General features: G+C 38.0%; 2 protein-coding genes across 2 annotated transcripts in view; one reads left to right on the forward strand and one right to left on the reverse strand.

Moving 5' to 3' along the window:
* LOC135219235 (transcription elongation factor SPT6-like) overlaps positions 1-22,366 on the forward strand; it is a 165,042-nt gene that overhangs the window by 67,682 nt on the left and 74,994 nt on the right. The window lies entirely within an intron of this gene.
* The window catches only part of LOC135219236 (transcription elongation factor SPT6-like), a 160,428-nt gene that overhangs the window by 31,072 nt on the left and 106,990 nt on the right, over positions 1-22,366 (reverse strand). The window contains exons 5-8 of the mRNA XM_064255828.1: positions 19,030-19,154; positions 18,691-18,903; positions 10,019-10,201; positions 8,317-8,459 (exon numbers count right to left, since the gene is read on the reverse strand). Coding sequence (XP_064111898.1) covers positions 8,317-8,459; positions 10,019-10,201; positions 18,691-18,903; positions 19,030-19,154 — 664 coding nt within the window. The remainder of the gene's footprint in view (positions 1-8,316; positions 8,460-10,018; positions 10,202-18,690; positions 18,904-19,029; positions 19,155-22,366) is intronic.

Raw genomic sequence — 22,366 nt, forward strand, 5'->3', positions numbered from 1 at the left:
TAATTAACATACATTAACTAAGTTTTATACATGTTATATATGTGATATTAACCCCTTCTTTACCGGGTGGTTGAGCAGAATGTAAACATTGCGTTTGCTGCCGAACTGAATCTCTCGGTAGTGACTCAAGTTTGGAGGGGTGCCGATCGTAAAAATATTTGCCAAAAATACACTAATCAAGACAGCTAATGAAATTATCAGGTATTATTAGCACTATAATAACGCATATTCTCTGTTAGTTTTATCATCCTACAGGGAAAATAAATGATTTTATGAAAAAAAAATGTGAAACTCAAGGTGTCCCTTGTACAAGGGACCAACTGGTGGTCGGTGAGAAAACTAACGGTCTTGAATAGAAATTCGGTCTTACAGAATGTTGGTATATCGCACCTGGAACATGCACATAAAGTATTATCAAAATAGAACCGTAAATAAGCACGTAATAACAAAAAAAAAAGCAAAAACTAAAGCGAAAGCCCCGTCAATAATATGGAAATCGCAAATTTTATAGTATATCTTTCAAAAATTGGTCAATGTCATTTTCTACGTTTTCTAAGATTAGTTTCATCACAGAAAACAACTTTAGGGGCATCAGGGGTATCTAAACTAATTTTTCAAGTTTCTTGTCCTCAGAAAAAATCGCTTTTTTGCTTTTTCTCTGGTTTGGTTTTTTTATATATAAAGTTACTATAAGGCTTTATTTCTACCTTCATTTATCTGGTGTTCATATCTTTTATTTGTAAAATGTAATGTGAATAAATAAATAAATACAGTAAATGATGATACAACTGGTTTTTTACTTGGGTAGAAGTTATTACATGTTTACGCTTGTCTGGTTTTGTGATTTTTTGTTGAGACGCAGTTCATCTGTCACCTACACACTACTATAAGCAGTAATAATTTTTTTTTATTTTTTTTGGTTCATCATACGTCCTGGCATTGTGTCATACTGTTTATTTTGCTCCAAACTCTTCAAACCGAAATTACAGAATGATTGGAAGTCCCTATCTGAAAAGAGGAGTTTTGGTGGTACTATGCGTACCACCTTTATGCACCCGGTGCGGTGTAGTAGACTTGAATGGTGGTACCCACCTACCTCCAAACAAACTTTCGGTAATGAAGAGGTTAAACCACTGTATGGTGCATATTACTGTATGTAACTTACTATGCATAGAGTACTTACTGACATACTAATTATTTTTTGTACATTCCAGAACCCCCTGAATGATGTAGGCTATGGGGCCACATAAGACTTTGTGCATCCAGGGTTACGTTGAACGTCAAATTTAAAACAACTAAAAGTAAGGAATTAATTCACATACATTAACTTTTTTACTCTTGATATAACTCAAAGTAAGGAATTATAAACTAAAAGTAAGGAATTAATTAACATACATTAACTCTTTTACTCTTGATATCTATAATTTACATATTGCATTCAGGACTTTGTGTAGTATTTTGTACTAATTGTGTTATACTTTTACCTTCCAGAGCTACCAGACTGGGATTTTAGTGTACTCCAGGATCTAACAAATACTACTACGAAGTGTACAGTGCATAATATAGTGTTTAGTGTATAATCTAACCTAAGGATTAAGTGTAGTACATTGTGCTTTATAGTGTCACAAGAGTTTAATAAAGAATTATACCTTCAAGAACCATCCTTTGCCATTGAAATAACCACACTACACATCATGCAATATACTTGCATGTCACACAGGTAAGGTCTCTAACTTTTTCTTAGTTTAAGGCATATTTCCAAGTGTCGTTCCGGCTTACGACGATTTTCGGCTTACGACGCGCCTCAAGAACGGAACCCCCGTCGTAACCCGGGGACTGCCTGTACTATGAATGTAAATAGCTTACAGAAAAAAAACTATTATTATTATTTTTTATTTCTAATAACATAGAAATCAAGATGGTCAGAAAATGGTCCCCGACATTTGTAGGTATGTGTGTTGCCATATTTTTATTCTTTCTGTGATTTACGAAACTGTGCTTCAATACAATTTTTATAGTTGACTCAATGATTATCACATTTTATAACAGTATACAAGAGAATATCTTATCACTATTGATGTTTCATTTCTTATCACCAGAAAAATATTTAAAATACAAATTTCATTATGTTATTCTTGAGCTAAGCTAATCAACAGTTACTCTCGTCCTAAGCTGCTCTCTCTCAAGCTAGTTAACAGTTACTCTCGTCCTAAGCTGCTCTCTCTCAAGCTAGTTAACAGTTACACACACACACACACACACTCTCTCTCTCTCTCTCTCTCTCTCTCTCTCTCTCTCTCTCTCTCTCTCTCTCTCTCTCTCTCTCTCTCTCTCTCTCTCTCTCTGTGTAATCATTACAGTAAATCATGTTTTTTAATCATAAATATGTTCATTCACGAAACAGATATACTATGTAGTTTTAGTTTGGTGCAGCAGCCAAATCATGAAAATAGAAAGGAATTGTTAGGTAATATACTTTTGATTGCTGATCTGATGAAGGGGAAATTGAAGATAGGAAAGAATTTATAAAAGACTTGTGACATTATAGACATATAACTTAAACACACACACACACACAAACAAAGGAGGATGTAAACAAGGGAGCCGTTTTGTTTTATGTTACTGAAGTGGCGTTCGAGCACATGCGTATGAAGGCTTCTAGCTGTAATCCATAGGCTAGTAGGCTACATAAGTACAGTAGTATGTGTATACTCCATATATTTTTAAGGCTAATGTAAGATAACTTTGAAATGGTCTTGAATTTAGTTTAAGGTGATAGTTGAAGACATATTTGGTGCTTGCACTAAAGTGGGCAGTTATAAACATTGGAATAGGCAGTTATAAACATTGGAATAGTGGTCTTGGGTGGGTTAATTATTAAAGTAGGCAGTTAAAAGCAATTTTTGAGGGGGGTTACCAGGATAACACAGGTATTTACTTATCACAGGGGGTTCTGGGCCCTATACCCCGCGATTATCGAGGCCCTTTTGTACACCACAGAAACAAGGTGGAAAGAAGTCAGAAACCCAAGAACAACCTCGTGCATATCAGCTTTTCTTCCAGGTGGGCAGTCAATGTTAAGACTGCAAGTTTGTTAGCTACAAAAAATACATAATAAAAAATCTGTCATTTGTTCATATGCAGAACAAACCTGGGTCTAAACATGAGGATAGACTCCCATTTGGTGGGAGGTATAAGAATTCTGAATCGACAGGTGGTTTGGCAAACCTGGTCACCCTTCCTAGACAAGAAAATTCTAAGGAAGGGAAACCAAGCCTCTGAACTGTTAGATATGTGTGTAGCTAACATTCAGACAACTGGTTACATAAAAATGCAGAATGCGGAGATTCATTGCATAAATGGAAGTTAAAGAGAGACATCTGCTGCTCAAGTTACAAAGCAGGGTAGCCACCTGAATTAGGTTTGTCACTGCTCACTCCCATTGCTGGAGAGAGGAAAAAACACTACTGAAAAGTACTACAGGCAGTCCCCAGGTTACGAAAATCGTCGTAAGCCGGAACATCATCAAAAATCCTAAGAAAATCTTACTTTTAATGCTCTGGGTGCATTGGAAACTATGTAAACTGCATTCTTATGGCATTTTTCCTCAAAAAAACCTTCAAATATTGATTATTTTACATTTTTGGTGTCACATTTCATCTGCCAGATGAGCGTTGTAGGCGTCGTAACCTTGGAACATGCGTCTAATCCTGGAAATAATGTCTGATGAATATAATTGAAAAGCGTTGTAACCTCGGAACGTCGTAAGCCGAGACAGTCGTAACCCGGGGACTGCCTGTATATTGTATGGAACCTGCATCAAGCCAGTTCCAGCATATGATGGTTCTATCTCCATACCACCCATTGGTAGAAAAAAAATGAGACTATTCATCTCAATCATTTTCTCTTTCATGCCATCACCTTAGGCAAGATACAAACCATTCTGCAAGGGGCACTTGATGAGCTACACAACTTGAGCAGCAACCAAAGGACCCAAGGAAAAAAAATGTGTCAAAGGATGTGAAAATGGTTTGGCAAAGCCAAGAAACAGCATTCAAAATCTTATGAACAGTTAAGTTCTCCTTAAATGCCAGAGAGGAACTGAATCCTCTTTGTCATGTGCTCTTGCATGCACAGTATCTGGAGTAGAACTTGACAATGAGGAGTAGGCTTGCCTAAATCATCTCATGCAGCCAAAACAAAATAGAATTTCTGGACACTTATTTTTGACCCAGCCTGTTCTAACAAAAAGTGTCAGACACCTCAGTCTAAGGTGCCAAGTCCTCATTAGATAACAACAGAGTGCTCTGACAGGACAAAAGAGTAACTTGAGGACTGGTGTTAACATAATCCCTAGGGGAAGGGATGGAGGAAGCAGCAAATCTGACATTGTGTACCGAGGGATTCGAGACTTAGCAACGAATTCTGGGACAAATTCAAAAGCTACCAACCCCCAACCCCTGGTATGCTGTACTTCAAAAGCTGGTCCACGGAGCTCGCCCACTCTCTTCAAGGAAGCCAAGGCCAGAAGGAAAATTGTCTTCAAAGTCAAGTTCTTGTCCCATGATTGATGCAATGGTTTGTATGGGTCTCAAGTGAGACTACTCAGCACCAGAGTAAGATCCCAGCTAGGAGGTTTGAGTTCCCTAGGACAAAAAGATTGCTCAAAGCTCTTGAACAACATAAAGACCTCTCAAGATGAAGTTATATTCATGTCTTTCAGACAAAGAACTAACCCTAAGGCAGCACTGTAGTCCTTAATAGCTAAAATGGTAATGCATCTTTCTGTTCTGAGGAAGATCAGGAAGTCAACTACCTGTTGAACACAAGTTCTGAGTGGAAAGAGACCCTGTCGACAACACCAATCACAGCAGACGGCCCATTTTCCCTGGTACACAGCTGACGAAGGTCTCCTGGGGTAGCCGGACAACTGAGACGCTGATCTGCGAGAAAAGCCTCTGGTTCACAGGAGATACTGGATAGTCTCCAGCCGTGAAGTGATAGGGATCCTACCGATTGATGGTTTCTCTACATGAGGTTGGCAAAGAAGATTGTGCCAAAGGGGTTTTTATATCTCTTGGAACCGCCAAAAGAAGAGATGGCAGATCTGGGAACCACTCCACTTGGGGCCACAAAGGAGCTACTAGGGTCATCCTGAGGTTATGGGAACCCATCACACTGTTCAGGACATGACAGATCAGGTAAAATGTGGGGAAAGGTGTAACCATCCAAGTTGTCCAAATGATGTTGAAGGGTGTCCTCTGCTATGGCAAACAGATCTGGGACCATTGAACAATAGACCTCTAACTTCTTGTTGAACCTTGTAAGGAGAGGTTTATCACGGGTCTCCCCCACATATGAAAAAGTCTGTCCGCTATCTCCTGATGCAGAGACTACTCCATACCTTGAACCTGACCCTGGCGACTTAGCTCGTCGGCCACCATATTCCGTTTGCTTGGAATGTATCTGACCATGAGCTCCACCAACCTGCTCATTGCTCACTGGAGCAATTCGATTGTCAACATGTGAAGTTGGTGCAATACCAGCCCCCAACCCCCATTTGTTCACATAAGCTACCACTGTAGTGTTGTCTGACATCAAAACGATGGAGTGGCCAATCACCCTCTCTTGACACTCCTGAAGTGCTAGGAAGGCAGCCGTAAACTCCAGCATGTTGATGTGTTGACTGTCCTGAGAACTCCACACCCGTAAGTCGGATCTTCTAGAGGAGCCTCCCAACCTTAGGAGAAGGCATCCGAGAACAGAAGTTCCGAAGGAGGAGGATGCACTTCCACTGTCAGGTTCTCCTTGTCCAACCACAACAGGTCATTTCTTACTTCTCTTGACAGGGGACCTGAAGCTTTGGGGAATCACCTGCAGGACACCATAATTCCTTCAGCCTCCATTACAGGGACCAAGCTTCTCTAGAGAAGTCAAGAGGAGTAGAATCACTGATAAGCAGATTGTTTCCATCCAGACAAGAAGGAACGAGGTACTGTCCTGAACTTATCTATCCTCTGGTCCAAAAGGAAAACTCAGGGAATGTCTAAGATCATTCCCAAGTACATAATCCTCTGGCTGGGAGGACGGTTGGACTTTTCCAATTTTTTTCACAATGCCTAAGCCGTGACAAAGTTGGAGAAGATGGTCCCTGTCCTGAATCATCCTTCCTGAGAACTTACGAAGACCAATCAATCTTCAAGATATCTTAGAAGGTAGATCACCTCAGCATGAAACTATTAAAAACTAGGGTAAAGACCAGAAACAAATGACTTTGAATTGGAATACCAGCCTCCCAAGACTGAAGTGAAGGAACTTCCTGTATGAAGGATGGATAGGGATCTGGAAGTAAGCATCCTTCAAGTCTACAGTCAGCATGCAGTCATTGTCTCTCACAGCTGCTAAGACTGTTAGAGGGGTCTCCATTTTGAACTTTTGCCACCGGTGGCCTTGGGGACCAGAAAGACTCTACTGCAGAACCACAGCGATGGACACACTACTTGCTCTACAGCTTCATTATCCATCATATTCCTAACTTTTGCTCTACAGCTTCATTATCCATCATATTCCTAACTTCCTCTTGGAGAGCTAGATGTTTTGGAGAGCCTTGGGCGTAAGTCAGGTGAAGGAGAGGGCGATCAGAGAGAGGAGGGAAGTCGAAGGGACCAGATATCCTATCCAAAGGACATAATATAAGAGTTTTAGCTTAAATTGCGTTTTTTGACCATTTCGGTCGAGTCAAGTTGACCGAAGGTTGATATTTTGGCACTTATCATTATTTATATGAAAATATTTCAAAACTGATAAAAGCTACAACCATGGGTTGTTTTTAGTTGTATTCTATATGAAATTGTGCACATTTCCATATATAAAACTTTATGTAACGGCTAATTTAAAATGGTACAAACATTACGACAATCGAACGATTTTTTCGGAAGAGTTACCGCGCGGACGTATGGAAAAAGTTTTTTTCATAAATTCACCATAAATCGAAAAATTGTGATAAGAGACTTCTAATTTGTTGCAAAATGAAGGTAAATGATTGAATATTACTAGAATATAAGAGTTTTCGCTTACAATTGCGTTTTTCTACCATTTCGGTAGAGTCAAAGTTGACCGAAGGTGGAAATTTTGGCACTTATCGTTATTTATATGAAAATATTTCAAAACTGATAAAAGCTAGAACCATGAGTTGTTTTTAGTTGTATTTTACATGAAATTGCATACATTTTTATATATACTCCATGTAATGGCTAATTTAAAATGGTGCAAAAATTATGTCAAAGTGATGAAATAATTTCTGAGATGTGTCGCTGTACTTTTTAGTGCGATAAGAAAGAAATTTGTGCTTGCGCGCCTCCGTAACGATTGTAAACAAAACAACGCCTTGATCCGTGAGCTCCCAGCATCCCCCAAGGCGCGATTCAAAAGTTTTCGCCTAGTAGGCCTATAACTATTTTTCAGCGAATTTAAAAAAAAACTTTTTTTATATCAACGTACCATACGTCCATCGGCACCCAACAGACAATTTATATCGATGTTTAATACGTCCAATCAGCATTAAAGGGTTAATATCATTTGCATAAGTTTTATGGTCTGAATGGCAACAGGCAATCCAAGGTTGGTAACCTTGGTAGGCCTAAGAAAGCCCACACAGCTGACATCTTCTGCATATCATGGTCTGGAATGAGAAAAAAATAGGGCTGCCTTCACCTCTCCAAAAGGGGAACAGGTCCCATACCCATACCTAACCCCATTGCTCAACAGACCATGAATGACACTCAACACATGGATTAGTGGCATTACAAAAATTAGATTGGGGGTCTGTACTAATTGAGGTTAGGAAATGCAAACATGAGTAGCATGGAACTCCAAGACACATTCTCTGTGGTTTACGCAACTTCTTAGTGGGTTTTGAGATTCCAAAAACCAACACTCAACCTCAAAATGAGAAAGCATGGGCTATGATAAAATCCAGCTTGAGAAAGGAGAGAGTGAAAGAGACATCCACTCTCCAAGGCGGTTGAAGAAGTCTCTTGACTTCTTTCCACCTCATTTCCAAGATGGATCCCACCAATTCCTTGCATATACAATTCTTCTTGTTTTTAACAGGTTTCCAGCTGGCGTCAGAAGATTTATCCTAATGTTAAGAACCAGGTTTGTTCTGCCCACGAACACATAAACAGACAGAGTGAAAGAACACGAAAAATAAAATGCATCCAAATCTGGCCGCTGTTTACATTACAATATAGCCAAAGCTGACATAAGCTCATATTTACACATAAAAATTTTCAACTGATAACAGGCCTAACTTACCTCTCAATGTCTTCTTCACTCAGCATACGGAAAGAATCTGGCAATGGAGCATCAAGGTCTTTCATAATAATATCTCCTTGGTACTCTGACATCTTTTGGAAAGTAGTTCGAAGATTTTCCTTCCGACGTTGCAACTGACACCACTGGAAAATAAACAATAGCAGGAACATCCTTTTCTACACTTTCTAAATGGCAGCTAACCCTTACATACTCTAATTTTTGTAACCACCAATCAGAAATGGTTAAATATAGGACAAAATCGGAGAAAATCTCAATTGAAGTTGTGCAATGTTTACATTATTATATTTCCGTTAATATTTATGCTACGACATCATTCTTTTTTTCAAAATGAAGCTAAAAGCATGCTCTTTACAAATATGTGTGTAAATATTATCTGTCTATTCAAACTGTACCCAATTCAACACTATAACTGCAAAATACTGAAGTCTGAGAACAAGTACAAAATACTTTAACATTGGAATGACAATATATTGCACATTTATCATTCTAGTTACTCTCATTCTCCCTAGATTATGAATGCGAAAAACTTTTTTTTTACAATTTCTAAACACTAAGAAGAGTTGCTGAATTCGAAAGTATGTATAACTCAAAATCAGAAAATTTGCAGATAGAAAGTTGTTCGAGTGACGGCCTCATACGGTTTCAAGGAATAAATACATTTTTTTTTAAATATTCCACTTGAGAAGGCTCTACCAAGTCAAACCTTTTAATCAAAACAATTAGACATTTGGCAACAAACAAATTCCTTACTCTCTAGGTGATATGGTTTTGATAATTTCCTTTATAAAGCTATATTTTTACCCATTCAACACGACACCCATGATATCGGATGATGCTAGAGGTAAGAAACACAAAGCATAAATCTCTATCTCTACTAAAAAATGTTTTTTTCATCAGCGAATACGTTCATTCCCCTCAATTGATGGCGTTGTGCTTTGTTTATGTTTTGACAATGATGTTTAAATGTACTGTCAAAGGTGAAATTCATTCTTTATTTGTGTCATCTCAATACCCTCCACAATCAAAATATATGACAGTAATGGATAGTGATAATAATGAAGGAAGTAAATTTAGAGGACTGTGATTAATAGTCTGCAGATTCAGAGAAAAGTTAGGTACTGCAGCTAGTTGACTTGCAGTTAGGCTAACACGGGAATGTAAGCTAAGTGTCTTCAATAAATCAGACTTATTTTAAAGAAAATTATACAGTATGAAGTTATAAAATGAAAGTGAAAATACATCATTAATAAATACATGAGTAATATTATTATGAAAAGTGGTGTCAGAACTTAGCCATGTAATAGGCTAAGTTGGCCACTAGGCTATATGAATATGGAATTAGCTTGCAAGATTATGTTTATATAGGAGGTTAATTTTTTAGGGGTGTACTCTATATTCTGGGATTTACTGTAGTCTAGCAGTGGCCTGGTTCCAAGGTTCCCAGATGTAAAGAGGTTGGACTGTAATGGATGTTATAAATCCAAATTTTCAAAAAAACCTATATGGTACATTTTTATTAATGATGTAAGTTACCACTGTCCAAATTACCTTACAACAAACTCTCTCATGAAGTAATCATGAATAAGGCTATAACAAACTGGTATGTCAAATCTATACCAATATTACTGTAATCTAAAAGAAAGCAATCCAGTATTTCTGTACATATACTGTACGTAACTACCTTTTCATCCCAACGATAGACTTTCCAGAGATCATGGATATTCAATTCCGGCTGGACTTCCTCTTTCCTATAGAATGCAATGAAAGGAACTTCACAAGTAGAATTTCTCATCAAATCCAGGGCATTGTAGATCTTTTTGATCATGTTGAAATCACGACGATGTCGGCGTTCTTCTCGTCCCTCCTGAAGCACAAAAATCAAAATAAAATTATTTAACAGGTTTACAGTAGTCTCTCAACTTGGGGGCCTTGCTTTTTGATAAATAACAATTTGTAAAGTAACAAGAACCTAAGCTCTTATAGCCTGTGCTGGAATTCCTACATCTCTTGTAGCGAGCTGCAATTCCACACAGTTCTTAACTTAATCTAACCTCTATTTTACACTTAAAACTCAAGTTAGATTTATCTAAAAATTGATCACATCTCAATTGGCAACATAGCAAAAATGACAACATTTTTAATCAATTTGTATTTTTCTTAAGTAACAAACTCTCGGTCTTAACATTACGACAAATCTTCTAGCGCCAGCTGGAAACTGGCAAAGTTAACAAAATTGTGTATGCAAGAGACTACTATTAGCATCTGTGCTTTGTCATGAGTTACATGACCCGTGACTACAACAGTTTCTCTTTTACTGTCATTAGAGAGGACATGCCTTCTTGTCATTTTCAAAGCTAGTTTAGTAATGTTGATCATATGTACTAAGTCAATTAAGTGAAGGTATTACAGTGGACACCCCTCCCCCCCATTCACGGATTCAAACATTTGCGGATTTCTCTATGGAACATTTCCCCTAATTATTCGCGGAAAATTTGCCTATTCGCGGTATTTTTCTATTAGGAATATCCACAAATTCCTGTTTTTTTTTTTTTTTTATTAATTTCATTATAAAATGCACTTTTTGTGATAAAACTATTAAAAAACCAGGTATTAAAAATTCAAGTGGGATTTTCTTGAGTTTTAACTATGAAAATAGGAGGTTTTAAGCATTTTTATAGGGATTCCAACTAATTGCAGGTTCTAACTATTCACAAGGGGCCTGGTACGCATCCCCTGCGAATACGGGGGGGGGGGGGGGGATCCACTGTACTATTTATTTTGTATGTATATGATACATAATCTGTATATGCGAGAATTTTCATGTTTGCAGTAACCTAACAAACACCTTATAATTACAAAATCCAGTACAACGAAAACACTATTGATTAGTAGATATCATACAGAATTCACTGTTCACACCACATCCTCCCTTTCTGATAGCTGGAACTTTGCTGAAAGAGTCTGAAACTTTAACTATTCTAGGTGCAACCTCTGACTCATATCTAACTTTTGAGAAAAATTTAAAGAAAATTTCAGCAAATTCTGGACGAAAATCAGGTATTGTTCGTAGGGCCACAAATATTTACAACAATGATAAAACCAATACAACCCATTTTAGGTCATCTGTACTTCCTTTATTAGAATACTGTCTCTGGTGTGCATGCCTGCTTCTGCCAGAGATTTATCTCTTTTAGATAGTGTGTTTCGTGGTGGTAGGTTTTTATTTCCTAATGGTACTAGTTGTTAGGACTTGGACTATCGGCGGATGGTCTCATTTGTCACTTTTCCATAAGCTGTACTTCAACAGAGATGTTTCAGATTCATGATTGATCTCTAATCCCATTTATCTGCCAAGAGCAACCAGAATCGCAGAATAGCAGCACCAGTATGCAGTATACGTGCCTCGCTGCTGAACTTCTCAGTTCCAGAATCCTTTGTCCCTCACGCCTTTGGACTGTGGAACAGCCTCCCAGAGGAAGTTGTGCAATCAGAACTTCAGAAGTTCAAGCGAAGATGTGATACATACATTACTACCCTCATAGCTAGACTTGTTAGGAAAATTACCTTAGGATGGATTTCAAAAACAGTAGGCTTATATACAAAAGCAACAAAATTAGTCACAGGAGGGTAGTAGAAGGTGCACTTATCAGAGAGATTAAAGTAATTGAAAGAAACAAAGGTTTTACCTCAGAAGATCCCATAAGCCGAGCTTTGATATTAAAAGAAGCTAAGATTGACCCTGCTGACCTGGAGATTAGGTTTCCTGCCCAACAGACTTTTGGTGACCACACCCTTACCACAAGGGTGAATCCCATTGACCATCAGCTCAGGATATCAGAGCGACAAGAGGGGATTGGCAACTCTCAAGAAAACCAGAACAGCCATCACATAAATGACATCTAAACGAGAAGAAGTTCCAGAAGACTGCTGGGACTTGACCCAGGCTAACATCCCAAACATCTCTTGAGAATGGGCCACAGAAGGGCCTGAAAGTACTTGAGTGTGGAGTAAAACTAAATGTAAATACTTAGAAGTAAACAAGTTACAGTGATTTTGTGGGTTTCTTTTTCAAAGTCCATAATATTACAGTAGCACACCAAGATAATGAACCATGGTATATTGTACTTATGGATATATCAGTGCAAAAATAAAATACCAATTTGAGGGTTTTTGCCTTCGGATTTAACGCCGAATATGTAATAGTATTCACTATTAGTATTATATTATAAAACATAACAAATATAGTAGAATCCCGGACCTCAACCGTATTAGAAGTCGACATAATTGGGTTTCGACACCAAATTTTGAGTAAACTTTGCATTAAAGTTCAAAAAAAAATTCCAGAATTCGACCAGAGTAGCCACATGATGTGTGTAAACAAAACTGTTTCAGTCAACCTCCACTAGTCAGTGTTGTTGGTGGCGTTTTGAGTTACCATATCTCTTTGATGCTAAACTGCATATGAAATTATGCTAATATGCTACATCTATCAAAATTATGCTTGTGGGATGATAAAATTATACTAATTTCATGTTAAATTATATTTCACTTTTCATTTGTTGCTAAACTCTACATGAAAATGTGCTAAATCTATGAAAATTATCCTAATGTTATGCTAACTTAGATCTCACTTCTCAATATATATGAAATTATGCTAATATTATGCTAAAACTATCAAAATTATGCCAATATCATGCTTAGAACTCGCTTCCAATTGATGCTAAACTCTACGTATATGAAATTATGCTAAATCTATCAAATTTATGCTAGAGGGATGACAATGTTACCTTAATTTTATGCTGACAGATCTCATTTATCATTTGATGCTCAACTCTATAGGAAACTATGCTAAATCTATCAAAATTATGTTAGTGGCATGACATTGTGCTAATGTTGTGTTCAATTAATATTTTATTTTCACACATAATATAAATACGATTGGCCATTGAATATGAAAGTTGATAGAGAGTTCCTCTGAGGAAGAGAGATCGATTCTCTTCAGTCTGTGGACTTGGCTCAAGGCCGAGCGATAACCTTTTACCGGCGAGACCAAAAGGAGCTTTTCTCTCCGGATGTGGAGTAAGAAGTTGGCAATCAAGGGGATAGAGGCTCTGAGAGGAGAACAGCCTCTCCGACGACACCAACCACAGAAGATGGCACACTTGGTCTGATGGACAGACGTTAAGGACTTCCTGAGGTATTCTGACACTGCTGTCCCAACCTCTCGCAAAAAGCCTTTTGCTGTGAGTATTGCTGGATAACCTCCATGCATGAAGATGTATAAAGCTCACCACGTTGTGGAAGATCCTCACATGTGGTTGGCATAGGAGGTCGGGGAGTGGTGGAAGTACTCTCGGAGTCTCTACCAGCAGAAGTAGAAGGTCCGGTTACCATTCTACTTGAGGCCATTTTGGCGCTACTAGAGTCATGGACAGGGAAGGAGTGGATTGCACTCGATTCAACAACTGCCTGATCAGGTTGTTTGTTTGTTTGTTTGTATGGTGCTTTTATGTTGCATGGAACCAGTGGTTATTCAGCAATGGGACCAACGGCTTTACGAGACTTCCGAACCACATCGAGAGTGAACTTCTATCACTAGAAATACACATCTCTCACTCCTCAATGGAATGGCCAAGAATCGAACCCACGACCACCGAGGTGGGACGCTAGTACCATACCAACCATGCTGCTGAGGCGCTTCTGCCTGATCAGGCAAAATGGCAGGAAAGCATAGACATCTCGGCCGTCCCAGGGATGCTGGAACGCGTCCTCGACTGCCGCTGCCGGATCTGGAACTGGAAAGCAGTAAATCGGTAACTTTCGATTTAAGAGCGGTAGCGAACAGGTCTATCGTTGGGGAATCCCACAAAGTCAAGACTTTGTTCGCTATCCTGAGAAGCCAAAGACCATTCGGAGCCAACGATCTGTGTCCTCCTGCTCAGATTGTCCATCACGATGTCTTGTTGCATGTGTAGACAAAGAAGAGCGTTCCGAAGAAGGAGCATGTCTGTGGCATGATACTGGAGACCGAGAGCACCTACTGGAGTGTTTAGAAAAAGGCTCTGATGATGTGCGTTGGCGCACACGGGCAGTAGTACGTCTCAGTGAGTACTTACTCTGTTGCTGAGGCAGCAATGAAGCAGCGCATTGGGTAACACGCGTTAAGGTAAACGCTGTCTAAAGGATGTATGCGCAATCACGCATGCTGTCGGAGCACACTGTCCAGGAGTAATATGGCGTGCAAATGAATGGTGCACATCAGGAAGTAGTTTTTGCTGCGTTGTAGAAGGTGGGGGCGCATAGGTGCGTTGTCCCCGAGAGGGAGAGACAGTTTCTCAGCGACTTCTCTCTAATGAAGGCTCCTGTGAGCGTGCCGAAGCAACACGCATTGTAGATTGTAGGGGAGCGTTCAATTAGCGAAGGCTTCTGTGCGTGTACCGTAGCATCACGCATAATGGAGGAGAGTAAATCCAACGAATCCTCCTTTGTGCGTACCGTAGCATTGTGCAGTGTGGAGGAAAGTAAATTCAATGAATGCTCCTTTGTGCGAGCTGTAGCATCGCACAAAGCCGAGGAGCTTATGCGTGAAGGTCTGGTAGTTCTCGAAAAAGAGCGCGTGTCAGCACGTCTCTGAGAAGAGTCTTTACTACTTCTCTGAGAGTCACTGCTGGCTCTCAAAGATGGCGTGTCAGGAGGAGTCCAAGGACCTCGTCCAGGGACAAGGCGAAGCTGCAGGGCCCGCATCCCCAAGGGCAGGTAGACAAGGACCGACCTGGTCAATGTCAAAAAGAGCCTCCGCAGGGGAGGGCTCTGGGGGCTGCTCCGCAGAGGGAAGGGCGTCTTCCTTAACCGAACAGGAGGATGAGGCTGAATCTTCCGAGGAGACTAAGGAGGAAGACACAGCCCCATAGGGGAGTGCTGACAAAAGTCTCTCCTTCGACGAAAGGCCAGGAAGTCCCAACGAAGGCCACAAGACACGAAGGGCGTCGTCAGCACATACTGAAAAACAAGGCTCATACTTAGAAGGGCCAAGCCTTCCCATTTCACCAGGGGAAACGAGCAGGTCTCGCTCTTTCAAAGGCAAAGGCTGGCCAGAGTTAAATTGTCGCTTTTATGTGCTTCACTCTCGGAGGAGTGAGACGCCGAAGGTCCTGGAGGACGAGTCCCCGACAAGGAAGCAGAAGGTCAGGGTCATTTAGTCTTCAAGAAAGAACTCAAAGGCAAAGAATCCCTTTTCTTCTTCTTACTTCACCGCCGGCGATACTCGACCCACTCGGCAGGCAACCAGGTATGACACTCCTCACAGGGGGATTCCAATGTACAGGAATGCTCCCTGCAAGAAGGACAAAGGGAGTGAGGGTCTCTATCAATCCTGCTCATGAAAGTCACACACCTACGGCCCAGGACACCAGGGCAGGAACGCATAACCATTTTGTCAGACATACTCGCATTCAGCTAGAAAGAGGAAAAAATGTAATGAGCCAGCAAGTGCGAAAGAATGGTCTTTCCTCACTGCAGGCTGTAATCAAAGTGACGACTCAGGGAGCTGGTGGGGAGGGGCCCACCGCCGGGCAGGTAACTACCCTACCTCGGTATATAAAAGAATGTATTACCCGGTAGTTTCAGCTGAGCTGCAATCTATCCTAAGTAAAGGACGGAAGGTGTGGGAACAAATGATAACAGTAATACAGTAAAGCCCCAAACCATGATGCTAATCAGTTCCAGCGGGAGCGATGAGATGCGATTTGGTCAAGATCTGAATTAATATTTCCCATAAGAAGTAACTGAAATGCAATAATCCATTCTTGACCACCAGTTATTAACATAACCTTGCCTTTTTATACAAAACATTACACACTAACACACATACATTACAATTAAATAAGTTCAGTGGTAAATATCATACCATATTAGACATACTTTTTTCATTTTCAAATATGTATACTGTATTAAAATAACTGCCCTACGTACTCCCAATGTGACCACATTGATAATAGATGACTGGGCGCCATAGGCTAGGCTAGGTACGTAGTAAGTAATGTAAGGGGTTGGCACAGTTATTGTTGCTAATAATAAAACACTGAAAATCAAGCCTAATTATTACAGCAAATTAATATCAAAAATAGCCCAAAATGTCTGTTATAAAATTGAGAAAACTTCCCTAAGTTACGTCGCTAGCTAGTGGCGTGAGCAGACATAAACAAACCATCCTACAGTCTACTAGAATACTGTGCACAAAATCACTTTAAAATACCTTTCAATATATGTTATATTAAAAAAAATTGTATACAATATCTTCCTTGTTAAATAGGGCCACTTTTCATAGCCTCTTTACGCTTTATGAATGTGATATCATTATAGGAGGAGTAATACCCAGTGGAAGTAGATCTTCATTAATGTGCTCCTTTAAAATTGGAAAGAATTACCATTAAGGATAACTCCGGAACTATCGATTGCAAAACCTTTTAATTTGATTATAAAATACTACCAAGAAAATATTGCCCCTTAGTAAACAACAAGGTTTGTAAGTCAAGCACGACTGGAAACTACGAATTATGAGCATCACAAGTCAAGCACAACTGCAAATTACGAATAATGAGCAGACTGCAAAATATTTAACTATGACACTTCAAGGGTTACCCATCATTAACAATCTGAGCAGGATTTTAAGGTTGTCACAAGAATGCCTCTTTCATCAAAATTTTCAATAATCTTCCTAAGTTCAAATAGTGGTTCTTACTGTTTTCCTCACCAAATGGGCAAGGGAACAATGCCAACTAGCAGCGACCGACCTAACCAGTTTTGTTTACAAAAATTGTATGATTCATTGGGTCGAATTCCGGTTTTTTGTTTGAGCTCAAATGCAAAATTTACTCAAAATTTTGTGATGAAATTTAATTATTTCGAGTTCTAGTATGATCTAGGACCGGGTCTCTATTGCACTGTAATTGGTACAACAAGCAAAATAACCCTTATTCAAGTCATCATTATTATATATACAGTTGTACTGTTTAATTTTTGATAATAATCACTTTCTCAAAAAACCATTTTGGTTTTGCAATTTAGAAGTCGTCTTATAATACAGATACAAGATAAATTCATTAAAATTTGCCATGATTTTTTACCTCATCTTATCTAAAGGTCGTTTTATACACAGAAATATACAGTATGTTCTATTCTATTTAACGTCATTTGCAACACAACTAGGTAACTGTAACACAACTAGGTATTGTATAATGGTTGAAAGGCAATTCAGTTGTTCTTGGTGAAACAGCAGTTTCTCCTTCGGTTATAATGCTACTAACAATACATTTACCATTCTCTTTTACATTTTTAACTTATTTAACTAGAAAATGTGAAAGCGCTGCAGGAAAAGAGGTTAGTGGATGATTTATATGATAAAATCAAGAGTATATACGGTCATTTTTATTTCTTATTTTACTCATATATTTTCCATCTTAATTGTACAGATAGGTAAAATTTGTTACGGTTTCTTTATTAATTTACAGAGCTTTCAACTCTAAAAATTAAGCTAAAACTTCTTACTTTACCGGTACTGTTTGTTTATATAATACAGCTTTATCGCAAGTTGCTAAAAGATGACTCTTGGGGTTTTGGGATGGTTGTGGGTGGATTTCTGTTTGAATTGATTTCTAGTTGGTTTAGAATGATAATTTACCATATATTTTTCTTACAACTACCAAATTAGGCAGTGGATTATTAAAATAGGCAGTTATAAGCGCTCCACAGTAGTGTAAGGGGTACAGGGTATAAATATACCTGGACTTTAATAGTAAAAACACATTCACATATGTGTACAATGAAATATAGGAGTTTATTTTATAGCGGGGTAGGCTCGGACGCTTTAATCCAATATCTCAGTGAGCTACTGTACTCCACCAAAATTTTTATATTGTTTCTATGGTGTTTTTACGTTGCATGGAACCAGTGGTTATTCAGCAACGGGACCAACGGCTTTACGTGACTTCCGAACCACGCCGAGAGTGAAGTTCTATCACCAGAAATTCACATCTCTCACTCCTCAATGGAATGGCCGAGAATCGAACCCGCAACCACAAAGGTGGGACGCAAACACCATACCAACCACGCCACTGAGGCATTTCAAAATGTTTATAAAACAGAAATCAAAGGATTGGCGCTCTATGTAGCGTACCAAATTTTATGTGCAGTTACCAATACTGTCATGATTATTGGCTAAGTACACCACAATGATTTTCATAATCCAATTTACATGGTAGAACAATATATTTCTCACAGTTTATTACACAAATGAAAAAATCTATACATCTAAAAATGGGCTGACAAATAAACCTTCCAACTATTCACTCTTACCTGATTAGAAATAAAAGGCTTATAGAAAGCATGATGATAAATCCATTTGGCCTCTTGATCAAGCTCCTTATCAGAAGCCCTATCATCTCCTTCATTCCTAGTTCGTGTTACTGGAATCTGTCTTAATTGGAATCTTTCTGGTATGTCCAATTTCCTAATCTGTTGATCTTGATCAGTAAGATGGCCACGCTCCAACTCAATAGGCTCGAATACCTTTGTGTAGATTGACAAATATGAGCATCATTAACATTCTTCCCTAAGAGCAATTATAAAGCATCAATGATCAAAATGACATCACAGATATTAACAAACTATTTAAATAAACTTCAAGACAATCACCTCGTAGATCGACTTCTTCACTGTCTTTCTTTCCTTACGAGAACGACGACGTTCTCTACCATCCTCATCATCATCTTCATAGTCTTCATCTTCATCTTCTTCGTCCTCTTCACCTTCCTCCCAGTCTACAAAAAGAATTTACTGACATTAAATTGGTAAACAAAAAAATCCTAAACAATTTTACAAATAATTACCAAACATATCTCTCATTTCAAGGGTAAAATTACATGAGCCTGTGAAAATTGTAAAAGCAAGTCATGAAGTTATTAATTATTCATTTAAACTTCTACTCAAGGTACCCTGACTAACTCGAGTAAAAGCAAACAAACTTGAAAGTGAGTGCTGTCCTACTACACTAATTCCTAAATCTTACTTGAGGTTAGGTTCCAGACCCCTTGGCGCAAGTAAAATTTTCACGTAAGTTTGCTAATAAATGCTCGTTTCTAGCCCCTCCCCACCAATCTATTTTTGGAAGCCTTCTCAACTTTATTCTGTCGCTTTTATTTCTGCTCTAAAATTCCTTTTCATGAACAAACAGTGCTTTTTATTTGGACAACTACAACACTTAGTTATATGTCTATGTTTTAGAAGAACTCGTTTACAGTTCTAGATGCTGAAAGTAAAATTAGATCAATTTTAAAATTATCTACCACGAGAGAGAGAGAGAGAGAGAGAGAGAGAGAGAGAGAGAGAGAGAGAGAGAGAGAGAGAGAGAGAGAGAGAGAGAGAATCCACTGACCTGCTAATGGCAACACTCCCCAAACTGTCACATTAAACTGACATATTTCACAGTTCTGGCTCCAAGTTAAAAACAAAAGATAATAAGATTATTATTATTGTTTAATGTTACCCATTTAATCTTACCAATGTTATTAACATTTGAAAATATTGTGAGAGAGAGAGAGAGAGAGAGAGAGAGAGAGAGAGAGAGAGAGAGAGAGAGAGAGAGAGAGAGAGAGAGAGAGAGAGACTTACTAATCTAACACTCCCCCACCTGTCACATTAATTTAATATATTTGACACCTCTGGCTTCCAGGAGTTAAAGATGAAAGAAAGGATATTTTGTTCTTTAGAGTAACATCACAAGGATATTTTGTTTCTTTAAAGTAATGTCACATATAAAATTTGTTTTATTATCGTATACATTGTTATCAGCATTAATCTTATTATTTGAAAATATTCATAAACATAACAAATGTACCATAGAAATTCTCAGATAGAATAACCTATCAACTACATAAAAAATAAACAACCATTTTGCAGGGTTCGGAAATGTTCACATCTGTTAGAAAGTTAGGTTCCAATGAAAAATTTACAATAGATATTGTGAATTCACAAAACTCAAATCACGTAAGATTGAGGTATCACTGTAATTTATATATACACAAAAAAAACTGCATAGAACATAAGACAAAGAAAAGTGTGAGCAGAAATCTATCAACATTGAATTTGAGACTACCGAATAGGTAGTATCTATATTTTACACAGATGTTAAGGGGACCACCGACGCCATAAGGCCCATTATAAAGTAAGTGTTGATAGCCACCTTATGACTGAAGAAATTTGCTTCAAATTTTTACCACTTATTCTTCAACTGATAATGACATTTTTTTTTCAGAGAAAAAGTTAGAAATTCGACTTCCTAAATAGATTTTTTTGCATTTGAGAACAATTCTGACATCACTTTTCAAAAATATGCCAAAACAAAGTTTCTCAATAATCAGTTTTGCTCTATGCAAATCAAGATATATAGTTAGAGTAGCGCTACATTCTGTAAAACTTTCATAAACTTGTTTTAGTTTTTGTTCAGTTTTCTTGGAGTTATAAGAAAAGTATTTTTTCAATCCTTAAAGGATGAATATGCTATCGAGTAGCAATAACAGGTTTTGGGTGGACGATGGATTCACTGTTGAGTAACTATATTACGAACCACCGATTTGGGGGAATCAGGCAGGAAAAAGGTGCCTCTACATCTATACCCCATAAATTCACTAATGGCAACTTTTAGACTGGCTAAGATGATAGACTTGGTGGCTCAGGGCTTATAGTTCTGATCTTGACTTCAAGGGATGATGTACTGCTTTTGTCTTACATGACGTCTTTTTGTAAATTTGCTCATAAATATACCAAGGGGTTGCTGCTGGTTTTAGTTCTCATCTTTTACGATAGTATGTCAGATATAAATTTCATTTCGCAAAGAAAGTGCAAATAAATATTTGAAAAAACATGTATAAATCTAAAAAAGTTACTTCATCTTCATTCTCGGTAAATTTACGTAAATGTTTTACAACAAATATGCTCAGATTTTACTAATTCTATTTCTTAATTGTTTTGATTTTGTGTAAGCTGTATTTATAATTCATAAAAATATCATAAATTTATTAGAAAAATCATGTATAACTTTGTAAAATTTACGATTGTTCTGTAAAAGAGACCCACAAGGGGTTGTGAATAGTCATTTTCAACTTCTCGTGGAAGGGAGGGAAAATTAAAAAATAATTTTATTTTTTTTGTAAACCAAATGCATTTGCATCTCTTCCTCTTTCCAGTGATGTATTTTTTCTAAAAGTAGCCGACCTCAAAGTTTTGCCAGCCTGGGGTGTTGTATATTGATTTATTACCCAGGCAAAACTAAGTTTAGAGAAAATGGCAGAGGCAAAAAAAAGTATGCTCATTTTGAGATAATTATCAAACTATTACAGTAAGAAGGCTGATTTTGGCACTGAAACTGTTTAGTCATTTAATATGTCATGAAAGTTACAATAAAATCAAATGAATAGTGCCCCCTCTTGATTTATAAATTATACCTTAAATTTGCATTTATGGGGAGTGCTGATGTCAAAGGGCACCATTCTATAAAGTAAGGAGTTTATACCTATTGACTGAAGGTTATTTCCTTTCAACTTTTACTACTGATTCTACAAATACTAATTCTGAATAAACACAAGTCTTATTTCAGTCCTCTGTGAGATCAAAGCATTTAGGTTAGAAAAAAAAAATTCTCAGGAAACAGCAATAGTGAAAATATATGTATTGGACTAAAAACATGAAAATAAAAATATTTAGATTCTGAAGTTTCAGTTAAGCCATTTTCTCTATTAATGAAATTTAAAATATATATAATCAAATGAACATAACTGAGCTCTCTCTTTATTTTTATACAGTTAAATCTCAGCTTTCGTATGCCTTTTTTTTCTATTTCTACTTTTTTCAACAAAATTTTATCTTGGTTATTGTACGTTTCCTTGATTTGTGTATACTAAGATATGCTCCATCAGGGGCCCAGCATGTGACTGGGCCCCGTGTCAATTGCCTAAACAAGGCATCCCATCTTCTT

Source organism: Macrobrachium nipponense, chromosome 1, assembly GCF_015104395.2.
Source record: "Macrobrachium nipponense isolate FS-2020 chromosome 1, ASM1510439v2, whole genome shotgun sequence".
In the NCBI taxonomy this organism is placed as follows: domain Eukaryota; kingdom Metazoa; phylum Arthropoda; class Malacostraca; order Decapoda; family Palaemonidae; genus Macrobrachium; species Macrobrachium nipponense.